The sequence below is a fragment of the Tachyglossus aculeatus genome, chromosome 20 (genome assembly GCF_015852505.1).
Source record: "Tachyglossus aculeatus isolate mTacAcu1 chromosome 20, mTacAcu1.pri, whole genome shotgun sequence".
Taxonomy (NCBI): Eukaryota; Metazoa; Chordata; class Mammalia; order Monotremata; family Tachyglossidae; genus Tachyglossus; species Tachyglossus aculeatus.
The window spans coordinates 29,672,012-29,685,450 of record NC_052085.1 but is presented as its reverse complement, the minus strand read 5'-3'; the positions used below and the strand labels follow the sequence as shown (position 1 = coordinate 29,685,450).

The window sequence follows — 13,439 nt, the reverse complement described above, 5'->3', positions numbered from 1 at the left end:
TGGCTGCCATTCCCAGCTGGCCCCATATTTTCCCGATCTTCCTCTTTCCCAGACCCTGCTCCCTCAGGCGGTCTCCCCCCACAACTCCCCGCTTTTTCCATCTCTGCTCCCTCTCCCTTCATTTGATCGCACGCTTCCGGAGAGCAGGGCTTATGCATGTCTTGCTGCTGTTGTGAAATTCGTTTTGAAACAGACCACAAGCCATTTGTCCATTTAATAATAACAATAACAATAATGATGGCATTTATTAAGCGCTTACTATGGGCATTTCTGACCACCCATCCTTCTCACTAGAATGGAAGTTCCTCAAGAGCAAGCGACCGTATCTTTTAGTTCTAGCTATGTACCTCCATATCTAGTTTTGCGCTAAGCTCACGGAAGATGCTCGATAACTGTTGCTGACTGAAATTTCCAAGCCACAGACTCCGAAAGACCATGCTCCTTCTCTGGGACTCGTCTATTAGTATCCCATATTTAATCTCTGAATCAATACACTGAGCCTATAGAGATTTTTTTTTCCATTTCAGGAACATTTAGGCAAGAAAGCAATAATAATTGTAGAATTTGGGAAGCGCTTACTATATGCCAACCACCACACTAACTGCAGGGGTAAACATAATCAGATCGGGCATGGTCCCTGGCCCTCCTGGGGCTCACAGTGAAACGGAGAGGAAGAACAGGGAGTTAATCCCTGGAAGAACTGGAAGAACAGTTAATCCCCATTTTCCAGATGAAGAAACTGAGGCCCAGAAAACTTAAACAACACACTTAATGTCGCACAGCAGACAAGTGGCGAAGCCAGGATTAGAACTCAGGTCTCCTGACTCCCAGCCCCGCGCTCTTTCCACTAGACCACGTTGCTTCTCGTGTCGCCGTTAATTCCAAGAGTCCGGAACGGAAAATCTGAGAGAAACGATTTTAAGCACGCCTACTTTCTGGGGACGTCAAAATGTCCCTGGCTAGTGACGATTGAGCGTCACATGGGAAACAAGCAGGCAGACTAGTGAAGTGGAATATACACAGAAGCAGTGTGGCTCAGTGGAAAGAGCCCGGGCTTTGGAGTCGGAGGTCACGGGTTCAAATTCCGGCTCCGCCACTTAGCTGTGTGACTTTGGGCAAGTCACTTCACTTCTCTGGGCCTCAGTGACCTCATCTGTAAAATGGGGATTAAGACTGGGAGCCCCCCGTGGGACAACCTGATCACCTCGTAACCTCCCCAGTGTTAGTACAGTGCTTTGCACATAGTAAGCGCTTAATAAATGCCATTATTATTATTGCTATTATATTATATACAGAGACCTCTACTAGAGCATATCCTTTTTGATAAAAAACACCCACATCTTTCAAAGAGGCCTGGACGTCGGTTCTTAATCAAATCGATCAGTGGCATTTATGGAGTGCTTACTATGTGCGGGGCACTGTTCTAAGCACTTGGGAGAGTACACTACGACAGAATTAGCAGACACATTCCCTGCCCACGATGAGCATACAGTCTAGAAGGAGAGACTGACAGCAGTATGAATAAGTAGTTTATAATAAAGAATTTAAAGCTATGTGGGGTTGGGGCAAATATCAAACAGCCAAAGGTCACAAATTCAAGTGCACAGAATCTTTCCCACCCTGTTGCTCTAAGAAGTCACTGGGGAATCTATTCAGCGGGTTTTAAAAAAAATGGTACTTGTTAAGCATTCACTATGTGCCAAACACTGTTCTAAGGACTGGAGTAGATACAATAATAATAATAATAATGGCATTTATGAAGCGCTTACTATGTGCAAAGCACTGTTCTAAGCGCTGAGGAGGTTACAAGGTGATCAGGTTGTCCCACGGGGGGCTCACAGTCTTAATCCCCATTTTACAGATGAGGGAACTGAGGCCCAGAGAAGTTAAGTGACTTGCCCAAAGTCACCCAGCTGACAAGTGGCGGAGTCGGCATTTGAACCCATGACCTCTGACTCCAAAGCCCGTGCTCTTTCCACTGAGCCACGCTGCTCAGTTATTCAGGTTGTACATAGGGGCTCACAGGCTAAGTAGGAGGGAGAACAGGTATTGAACTCATTTGACAGTTGAGGTAACTGAGATAGAGAGAAGTTAGGAGACTAGCACAAGGTCACCCAGCGGAGCTGAGATTAGAACCCAGGTCCTTCTGACTCCCGAGCTCTTCCCACTAGGCCACACCGCTTCCCCAGTGTGGATTCCATCGGCTGCTTTCCTCCTCCACCAGGCGGGCCTGGTCACGGTCGTCCAAGGATGTCCCTTTTTACCGTTGTACTGTACTTTCCCAAGCTGTCAGCACGGTACTCTGCACACAGTAAGCGCTCAATAAATACGACTGAATGACCAAATCCCATTTATGAAGCACTTACCATGTGTGGAATCCTGCACTGTGTGACACCCTCAGCTCCGGAGACTGCACGGCCTTGTCTTCGGTCCCCGTCCCACAAGAGGCTCCGGATCGAAAGCTGGGGAGGAAGGAGGGATGGAGAAACGTCAATCAGAACTACCAGACGACCACCTCCAGGAAGCCAAGGCCTTCCCGGCTTCAGCACGTCTGACCCGCCTCCCCACAATCCCATCTGAACCCCGGACGAAAAACGGTCCGCGACGCGTCTCGGAGGAGCGGGCTACGGGAACCTCAAGGGCAAGCCAGACCCACTTGGTTTCTCCTTTCCCCCTCAAGGCCCGTCATTTCGGACTCCGGCTCACCCTCGTCCTCTCAAATTCCGATAACCCAAATCGCTCCCAGATGACAAGACGCTCTGCCAGGTCTGGGCCCGGGAGGAACGGCTACAGGCCGGCAGCCCCCAAATTGAAGGTTTTCTCTGGTGGAAATGCTGACGGGTCTCATTCCTCGGCAAACCACGGTGGCCGTGACGTGCCACCACCGGCATCAGCGAAACCACCAGGCCCGGGGGCACCATGCAGGGATGGCATCGAGGTGACAGAGGAAGCGCAAGAGAAGCAGCGTGGCTCAGTGGAAAGAGCCCGGGCTTTGGAGTCAGAGGTCATGGGTTCAAACCCCAGCTCTGCCAATTGTCAGCTGTGTGACTTTGGGCAAGTCACTTAACTTCTCTGTGCCTCAGTTACCCTATCTGTAAAATGGGGATTAAGACTGTGAGCCTCACGTGGGACAACCTGATCAACTTGTATCTACCCAAGCGCTTAGAACAGTGCTTTGCATATAGTAAGCGCTTAACAAATACCAACATTATTATTATTATTATTAAATGTTCCTTAGGTGCCCTTGTCCTCTGCCAGACTTCTCCTGCTGATCCTTAACATTTCTCTGATCTCAGCCAAGAAACAGGGTGGCTTGGGACTAGGGTGCTGTGGGGAGATGGAGCTCTAAATACCTTCCCTATGCTATCTGCTTAGAGCAAGCTCCCTATTATAATTACTTTTATTATTCATAACAATAATAATAACAATGGTATTCATTAAGCGGTTTCTATCTGTCAAGCGCTATTCGAAGCATTGGGATAGATGCAAGTTATTCAGGTTGGACACAGTCCTTGTTCATTCATTCATTCATTCAATCGTATTTATTGAGCGCTTACTGTGTGCAGAGCACTGTACTAAGCGCTTGGGAAGTACAAGTTGGCAACATATAGAGACGGTCCCTACCCAATCAATCAATCATATTTATTGAGCGCTTACTGTGCGCAGAGCACTGTACTAAGCGCTTGGGAAGTACAAGTTGGCAACATATACAGTCCCTACCCAACAGTGGGCTCACAGTCTAGAGGGGGGAGACAGACAATAAAACAAAACATATTAACAAAATAAAATGAATAAATATGTACAAGTAAAATAGAGTAATAAATATGTACAAACTTATATACATTCATTCATTCAATCGTATTTATTGAGCGCTTTCTGTGTGCAGAGCACTGTACTAAGCGCTTGGGAAGTACAAGTCGGCAACAGATAGAGATGATCCCCAACCAACAACGGACTCACAGTCTAGAAGGGGGAGACGGACAACAAAACAAAACATGGACAGGTGTCAAGTCACCAGAATAAATAAAAATAAAGCTAGATGTCCTGCCGGAGGAGAAACTCTCCCTGCCACAAGACTCTAAGCTCCCATATATACATATATATACCTTGTCCCACAGCCTACGTACTATGTAGGGGGGAGAATAGGTATTCAATCCCCCTTTTAGAGTTGAGGAAATAGAGGCAGAGTTAAATGACTTACCCAAGGTCTTTCAGCAGCCAAGTGGCTGAGCCAGAATTAGGACCCCAGTTCATTCATTCATTCATTCAACCGTATTTATTGAGTGCTTACTGTGTGCAGAGCACTGTACTAAGCGCTTGGGAAGTCCAAGTTGGCAACATCTAGAGACGGTCCCTACCCAACAGCGGGCTCACAGTCTAGAAGGGGGAGACAGAGAACAAAACATATTAACAGAATAAAATAAATAGAATATGTACAAGTAAAATAAATAAATAAATAAATAATCCACTGACTCCGAAGCCCGTGCTCTTTCTGTTCAGAGGAAGGCAACCGTGGGGCTGGGAGAGGGGATGAATAAAGGAGGCCAGTCAGGGCGACGCAGAAGAGAGTTGAAGAAAAGGAAAAGAGGGCTTAGTCAGGGAAGGCCTCTTGGAGGAGATGGGCCTTGAATCAATCAATCATATTTATTGAGCGCTTACTGTGTGCAGAGCACTGTACTAAGCACTTGGGAAGTACAAGCTGGCAACAAATAGAGACAGTCCCTACCCAACAGTGGGCTCACAGTCTAGAAGGGGGAGACAGAGAACAAAACCATACTAACAAAATAAAATAAATAGAATAGATAGGTACAAGTAAAATAGAGTAATAAATATGTAGAAACATATATACATATATACAGGTGCTGTGAGGAAGGGAAGGAGGTAAGATGCGGGGGATGGAGAGGGGGACGAGGGGGAGAGGAAGGTAGGGGCTCAGTGTGGGAAGGCCTCCTGGAGGAGGTGAGCTCTCAGTAGGGCCTTGAAGGGAGGAAGAGAGCGAGCTTGGCGGATGGGCAGAGGGATTGGGGGCATTCCAAGTCGGATATGTGTGACACCCACAGAACAAACAGGCTGAGCTCCCGGGGAACAGGGCCACCTCTCTCCCATCAGCACCAAAACTAACAGATGGAGTCTGTTGTGTTGTCCTTCCCCGGGGCCTGACTCTCCCTGGTCCCACCTTCTTTTTATGGGAGGCAGGTGATGGTGCTGTCATCCAGCAAACAGGTGAGCTCACTCTATGACTCTCCTGAAGGAATTTTGAGAGATTGCGTCTCTCGCGCTGAGGCGCGAAGCAGGAACAGGACAGACTTTTCTCCCTGGGCGAGGCGAACACCGCCCCAAAATACACCAACACACACTCCCGCTCCCTGAAAACCTGACCCCTGCTTCTCCAGACTGGATTTCTTCACCTGAGAACCAAGTCACCCGCTTCTAGTCTGTAAATTCCTTGTGGGCAGGGATCAGCTACACTGTCTGTCTCCCCCTTCTAGACTGTGAGCCCGTTGTTGGGTAGGGACCGTCTCTATATGTTGCCGACTTGGACTTCCCAAGCGCTTAGTCCAGTGCTCTGCACCCAGTAAGCGCTCAACAAATACCATCGAATGAATGGAACAGTGCTCTGCAGACAGCGGTAAACCCTCAATGAATACAATTGGTTGATTGATTGTATCATCATCATCATCATCAATCATATTTATTGAGCGCTTACTGTGTGCAGAGCACTGTACTAAGCGCTTGGGAAGTACAAGTTGGCAACATATAGAGACAGTCCCTAGCCAACAGTGGGTTCACAGTCTGAAAGGGGGGGTTGTATCAGTTCTATTGCTGATATTGGTTGTTGGAGTACAAGTCTCCACCTCCCTCACACCATCATCTAGCCACATTTTCCAGGAAATGGTGGAATTAAAAACTTTTCTCAGGTGCCGGTTTCTCAGTAATTATCCCAGCACTTTCTCACCAACTCAGCACTTCGGCACTCCCTGCACTTTTATGCATAAAGATTTCCACACTGTAGGCCACAGCTATTTTCTTCTATCTGTAAATTGTGTCTGTCACCCGCTCCTTGGAGGCAGGAATCATGCACTTTTTCCCAAATGCTCTGTCCAGTGCTCTGCACACCGTAGGTGCTCAATAAACTCTATTGATCGATGACTGAGATACACCATTTGGCCTTGATACAGAGCCAGTACCTGTTCAAACTGTCGCTGTGGATGCAGCTTGGGGGATATTTTGCTGTTAAATATCCCTTCCTCAGTACTCGGTAGAGAAGCAGCGTGGCTCAGTGGAAAGAGCCTGGGATTTGGAGTCAGAGGTCGTGGGTTCAAATACCAGCTCCACCACTTGTCAGCTGTGTGACTTTGGGCAAGTCACTTCACTTCTCTGGGCCTCAGTTCCCTCATCTGTAAAATGGGGATGAAGACTGGGAGCCCCCCGTGGGACAACCTCATCACCTTGTAACCTCCCCGGCACTTAGAACAGTGCTTTGCACATAGTAAGCGCTTTATAAACGCTATTATTATTGTTATTATTATTACTCCTGCATCTCCTACTCCATCTTATCCTGCACCTATCAGTGATATCTAGACTGTCAGTTAGTTACGAGCAAGGAACGTGTCTGCTAATTCTGTTGCGTTACACTCACCCAAGTGCTGAGTTCAGTGCTCTGTACATAGTAAGCACTCAATAAATACCATCGATTGATTAATTATTGAGCGTCTCCTAGGCGCCAGGCACTGTACTAAGAGCTTGGGAGGGGTACAACAGTCACAAGGCATTGTCCTCAGGGAGCTGCCGATCTGATGGGAAATCAAACCAGAGGAAGGGCAAGCACGTAAGCATCCCCAAGTCCCAATACTGCACAACGGTGCACGGATTTGGTCGCAGAGCAAGAGAGCTCGGAGCAGGAAGTGGTCCATTCCGGTCTCGATCATGAGACTAGATTTTTGTTGGCTCCAGGAGATGATCGAATGCCCGAGGGCAAAGCCTGATTCTTCTCTTTGTTCAGTACCTGGGCACAAAACCCAGGGAGCCCTCCGGAAATGGCACTTAATAATTTAAGTAGAGTTCACTCAACCTTTATCACTCTTACTAAGTTGCTTGAACATTTTTTAAGCCTCTTTAGTCGCCATGCCAAATTGGTACCCAAAAGGACTGTCTCAAAACAAAAAGGAAGGTGGCAAAAGGGAGGAGGGGAACATGATCTCTCTCTCTCTCTCTCTCTCTCTCACAATGATTCGTTCCTTCCACAGTTTTAACCGAGCCCTCACTTTCAGGGGAGAAACTGAGGAGGAAAAAAGCAGAGCCCGGCGTCCCTGCCCCTGATGGCTCCCAACAGGCCTCATGTCATTACATTGAGAAGCAGCGTGGCTCAGTGGAAAAGAGCCCAAGCTTTGGAGTCAGAGGTCATGGGTTCAAATCCCAGCTCCGCTAATTGTCAGCTGTGGGACTTTGGGCAAGTCACTTCGCTTCTCTGTGCCTCAGCTACCTCATCTGTAAAATGGGGATGAAGACTGTGAGCCGCCCTGTGGGACAACCTGATCACCTTGTAACCTCCCCAGCGCTTAGAACAGTGATTTGCACAAAGTAAGTGCTTAATAAATGCCATTATTACTATTCAAAAGGAAAAGTGGGGGTCTGACCCCAATCTGATCCTCAGGAAGGAGAGGGTCTGCGGTGGCCATTTGTTTGTTTATCCGCTGACCCATCTCCTGACTGTGAGCCCGTTGTTGGGTAGGGACCATCTCTATAAGTTGCCAACTTGTACTTCCCAAGCGCTTCGTGCAGTGCTGTGCACGCGGTAAGCGCACAATAAATACGATTGAATGAATGAATCTCTACAGAAGTAGGACGGGATGCCTTAATGTCTGGGATTCTTTCTTTTCAGCCTCACTCTCTGCCCTGGCTCCTGCCCCCGAGTTCTGCGACTCAGGGATGGCGCCCAGGTTCACAGGAACCTGGATGGGGACTGCGGTGGCTCTGCAATCAATCAATCATATTTATTGAGCGCTTACTATGTGCAGAGCACTGTACTAAGTGCTTGGGAAGTACAAATTGGCAACATATAGAGACAGTCCCTACCCAACAGTGGGCTTACGGTCTAAAAGGGGGAGACAGAGAACAAAACCAAACATACTAACAAAATAAAATAAATAGCAGCAATAAATCTGCAGCAAGGAATGGGGGACAGGGGCTCCCCCAGAGAAGCGCTCTTGCCAAGGAAGGCCCAGACAGACCTCCGGAAAAAGAGGCTCATGGTACTGTTAGAGAACGACGCGAGTCTGGCATTTTCATGGGACACCATGGGCAAGTCACCTTGACCTTGGGCAAGTCACTTAACTTCTCTGAGCCTCCGTTACCTCATCTGTAAAATGGGGATTAAGACTGTGAGGCCCACGTGGGACAACCTGATCACTTTGTATCCCCCCCAGGCGCTTAGAACAGTGCTTTGCACATAGTAAGCACTTAACAAGTGCCAACATTATTATTATTACACCATAGTGTTTAGTGTGGCTGGGGTTCTCTTGAAAGCAGTGGACTGACCTGGACACAGGAATTTCTGGGTTGTCGCCCCGACTCTGCCATCAATCAATACCTCTTTCTCCCTCCTACTTAGACCCTGAACCCAACGTGGGACAGCGATCTTACCGGGCCTGATTACCTCGTATCTACCGCAGCTCTTAGAACAGTGCTTGACACAAAGTGCTTAACAAATACCATGTAAAAAATATGATCGGCATCCCACGGGTAAAGCTCATCTTTTCTTTCCAGTGTAATATCTCCTCTACACAAGGGAATCATGAAGGGGCAATTCTGGGCTGAGCTGATTGAGAGGAAAACACGGGAGAGCCACGAATAACTGCTGGGTAAAGAGAGTGGAGAGAGTCTGTTGCCTGCAAATGGGTCAGAGCCTCTTCCCCAGTAACTAAAGAGAAATATGCTGCCATTGAGGAGGTCTTCTCTTCTCTCTAGGTGCCTCCCACCGATTCCTTCAAATCCTCTCCCACCAGTTTGCTGATAAACAGCCTTATCCCATGGAGATCTCCCCTGTCTGGGGAGATCTCCCTAATCTCAGAATGGCAACCGGGGCTTGAACCCTGATGGCCGTTTTCCATTCACCTTTACCCTAAAGGCAAAAAAATCCCTTGAACCTACTGACTTAAGGGGGAGGTTGGATCTTAAAGAACAACAGCACTTTTTTTTCTGGCATTTGTTAAGCATTTACTGTGTGCCAGGCACTGCACTAAGCGCTGGGATAGGGACAAACAGGTTGGACACAGTCCACGTCTCAAGTGGGGCTCACGGTCTGAATCCCCATTTTACAGAGGAGGTAACTGAGGCACAGAGAAGTGAAGCGACTTGCCCAAGGTCACGCAACTGACAAGTGGCAGAGGTGGGATTAGAACCCAGGTCCTTCTGATTCCCGGCCTGTAGTCTGTCCACCCCAGAGCTGCTTCTCTTCGACTTGGTTGATGGGGAGATCTGAAATCGAGGTCAGTGTGATCTCAACCCCCTCTGGACATGGGTCAGTCCCTGCCCGACTCTAGCTGGCATCTAGCGTTTGGCCGGTGGCAGACAAGCATCACATCGGGACCCAAATAACAGAAGGGGAAAAACTCCACATTAAAATCCAATGTAGCCTGGGAGTCAGAGGACCTGGATTCCAAACCCCAGCCCCTCCAAATGTCTGCTGGATGACCTGATTGAATGAATGAATCCTGTTAGTATTGAGTATAGAGCAGCAGAGTGACTTGGTGGAAAGAGCCTGAGCTTGGGAGTCAGAGGTCGTGGGTTCTAATCCCGACTCTGCCACTTATCAACTGGGTGACTTTGGGGAAGCCAATTCACTTCTCTGTGCCTCACTTACCTCATCTGTGGAATAGGGATTAAGACTGTGAGCCCCATGTGGGACAACCTGATTACCTTATATCTACCCCAGTGCTTGCCATATAGTAAGTGCTTAACAAATATTACTATTATTATTGAAGGAATGCTGGAAACAGGCAGGAAGAAAAGAGGGGCAAAAGGGGGAAGGAGAGAGGAGAAGTTGGGGGTGAGAGAAGAAAGGGGGAAAAAAGAGAAGGGGGAAAACGGGGGGAAAGGGGAGAAACGGGGGGAAAAGGGGAGAAATGGGGGGAAAAGGGGAGAAACGGGGGGAAAAGGGGGAAAGAGGGGGAAGAAGGGGGGAGGAGGGGGAAGAAAGGGGAGAGAGGGGGAAAAGAGAGGAGGAAGGGGGAAAGAGAAGAGAAAGGGGGAAAAGAGAAGAGAAAGGGGGAAAAGAGAAGAGAAAGGGGGAAAAGAGAAGAGAAAGGGGGAAAAGAGAGGAGAAAGGGGGAAAAGAGAGGAGAAAGGGGGAAAAGAGAGGAGAAAGGGGGAAAAGAGAGGAGAAAGGGGGAAAAGAGAGGAGAAAGGGGGAAAAGAGGGGAGAAAGGGGGAAAAGAGGGGAGAAAGGGGGAAAAGAGGGGAGAAAGAGAAGGGACGGGGGGAGAGGAAAGGGAGAGAGGAACCCCGCGATGTGTCCGGGAGAGCCAGAGGGCTGCGCTGGACTGGGCTGGGCTGGGGGGGGGTGTCCCCCAAGCCTCCGGGCCCCCCGCCCCCCAAACCCCGTCCCGTCCCGGCCCGGCCCGTCCCCCCTTACCCGGCGGCCGGTCCCGCTGGTCCCGTGGGGGCCGGCTGGGTCCCGGGCCTGGCTGGCGGGCTGCCTGCCCCTCCGCCCAGGTGGGAGGGCAGCCCCACCGAGGCCCGGGGGCGGGCCGGGGCCGGGACCAGGGCCAGGAGGAGGAGGAGGAGGAGGAGGAGGAGCTGGACGCCCGAGCGCCCGGACTCCCGGTGCCAGCGGCTCCCCGCCCAACTCACACACGCACCCTTCCCCCGCAGGACTTTCTCCACCTCCGCTTCCCCTCCCTGTCCCCTTCCTCTCTTCCCTCCCACTCACAACCCTTCCTTCCTTCCTCTTGCCTCCCACTCACAACTCTTCCTTCCTCTTCCCTCCCACTCACCAACCCTTCCTTCCTCTTCCCTCCCACTCACCAACCCTTCCTACCTCTTTCCTCCCACTCACCTTCCCTTCCTCCTTCTTCCCTCCCACTTCCCTTCCTTTTCTTCCTCCTCCCTCCCACTCACAACCCTTCCTTCCTCCTCCCTCCCACTCACAACCCTTCCTTCCTCCTCCCTCCCATTCACCTCCCCTTTCTTCCTCCTCCCTCCCATTCACCTCCCCTTTCTTCCTCTTCCCTCCCATTCACCTTTCCTTTCTTCCTCTTTCCTCCCACTCTTTCCCTTCCTTTCTCTTCCCTCCCAGTCACCTTCCCTTTCATCCTCTTCCCATCCCTTTCCCTTGACCATGTTCGCCTTGGCTTTAGTCCCTCACTTGTTTTTTTCCCCTCCCTGCCCATGCCTCTCAGTAGTTTGGTTTTTCTCTCCTCCTCCCTCATTTCCACCTGCCTCGTTTTCATCTACCTTGTTAACCCCAAGGCCTAGCCATTAGGGCCCTCCCTTCCCCCTCATCTCTTCCCCCTCTCTCTTTCCCTTCTTCCCTAAACCTCCCTGGTGCAGGGATGTTGGAGGGGGTGGGAGCAGGACCAGAATATCCATTGCTGCATCATGGTTAGCTGGCCAAGGGTCTAGGACTCATGGCCACCCAAGTGGGAGACTCACCTGAGACGGTCCTTCCACGAGGGTTGAAGGGAGGCCAAAAGCAGCCGGCGAGGAAACAGCACTGCTCGAGGTGAGAGGGCATCCGTGGGTGGGAGCGTCATTCCAAGATTTCTGGATCGCTTGTATCCCATTCCTATGAAAATAGAGATGGCGGCCTTTACCCGAATTCCGGGCTGAACGGACTGTCGGTCCAACCCGAAAGTGCTATCACACTAGTTATTATTAGTAATAACTTTGACGATGATGGTGGTATTTAAGCACTTACTATGTGCAAAGCACTGGGGTAGCTACAAGCCAATCACTTTGAACGCAGTCCCTGTCCCACATGGGGCTCGTACTCTTAACTCCATTTTACAGATGAGATAACTGAGGTACCGTGAAGTTAAGCGGGCCGCTCAAGGTCACACGGCAGACAAGTGGAGGAGCCACGGTTAGAAGCCCAGTCCTGACTTCTAGGCCTCTGCTCTATAATTGGGGGAAGCAGTGCGGCTCAGGGGAAAGAGAGAAGGCTTGGGAGTCAGAGGTCATGGGTTCGAATCACGGCTCCGCCGCTTGTCAGCTGTGTGACCTTGGGCAAGCCATTTAACTTCTCTGGGCCTCAATTACCTCATCTGTAAAATGGAGATTAAGACTGTGAGCCCCAAGTGGGACAACCTGATCACCTTGTATCCCCCCAGTGCTTAGAACAGTGCTTTGCACATAGGAAGTGCTTAACACATACCATTATTATTATTATTATTTATTATTATTATTACTAGGCCAACCTACTTGGTTCTGGGGTGGCCTCAGGATGTCCTGGAATGCAGCTAAGCTGGGTCTGGCCAGTGAGGATCTAGGCTTCTCTGTACCCTGAGAAAGGCAGAAAATGTGGCTCAGCAAGTAATGGAGCCATTGCAAAATGGATTCATTCAATCGATGGGGTCATCAGCGTCGGAGCCCAAAAAAAGGGTAAGACGAGCACAAATAAGCGTATGTCACCTAGGTATCCCCTTTTAGACTTAAGGCTGAAATGAGGGTCACCCCCTGACCTTGGCAGTTCGAGAGAGCTTCGTTATTTTTAAGAGATGATTTCATTTTTAAGTAATGCGTGTCTAGGACCGTAACCAGACTGAGGTTTTCAGGGTTTCTGGAAAATGACAAAATGATGCCTTGTCTGTTCTGTGGTTAGATGACTTTCAGCTGGAGGTAGCGTATGTATGGCACACAAAGGCAAAAATAAGTCATGAGATTGGGTAAGCAAAGTAAAAATATTGTTCATGTAAATAATACCAAGGCCTCCCAAGCAAGTCATTGTTAAGTTCTTTCTTCAGCACTTACGTACATGAATGACTGCACACTCAATTATCAATCGAGCTATTTCAGCCTACTACATATATACTACTGAGAAGCAGCGTGGCACAGTGGAAAGAGCCCGGGCTTTGGAGTCCGAGATCATGGGTTCAAATCCTGGCTCCGCCAATTGTCAGCTGCGTGACTTTGGGTAAGCACTTCACTTCTCTGGGCCTCAGTTCCCTCATCTGTAAAATGGGGATTAAGACTGAGAGCCCCCTGTGGGACAACCTGCTCGCCTTGTAACCTCCCCTGCGCTTAGAACAGTGCTTTGCACATAGTAAGTGCTTAATAAATCATCATCATCAGTCGTATTTATTGAGCGCTTACTGTGTGCAGAGCACTGTACTAAGCGCTTGGGAAGTCCAAGTTGGCAACATATAGAGACAGTCCCTACCCAACAGTGGGCTCACAGTCTAAAAGGGGGAGACAGACAACAAAACAAAACATACTAACAA

The 13,439-nt window shown here is 49.5% G+C and overlaps 2 protein-coding genes across 3 annotated transcripts in view; one reads left to right on the top strand and one right to left on the bottom strand.

The window, feature by feature from the left end:
• Positions 1-13,439, bottom strand: part of SYTL2 (synaptotagmin like 2) — a 112,958-nt gene that overhangs the window by 70,202 nt on the left and 29,317 nt on the right. The window contains exons 4-6 of the mRNA XM_038761940.1: positions 12,421-12,501; positions 11,653-11,785; positions 2,367-2,462 (exon numbers count right to left, since the gene is read on the bottom strand). Coding sequence (XP_038617868.1) covers positions 2,367-2,369 — 3 coding nt within the window. The 5' untranslated portion in view covers positions 2,370-2,462; positions 11,653-11,785; positions 12,421-12,501. The remainder of the gene's footprint in view (positions 1-2,366; positions 2,463-11,652; positions 11,786-12,420; positions 12,502-13,439) is intronic.
• Positions 11,308-13,439, top strand: part of CCDC83 (coiled-coil domain containing 83) — a 37,163-nt gene continuing 35,031 nt past the window's right edge. Inside the window, exon 1 of one of the 2 annotated variants that reach the window (XM_038761945.1) lies at positions 11,308-11,722. In XM_038761945.1, coding sequence (XP_038617873.1) covers positions 11,628-11,722 — 95 coding nt within the window. In that variant the 5' untranslated portion in view covers positions 11,308-11,627. The remainder of the gene's footprint in view (positions 11,723-13,439) is intronic. The other variant, XM_038761946.1, reaches the window with a different exon arrangement.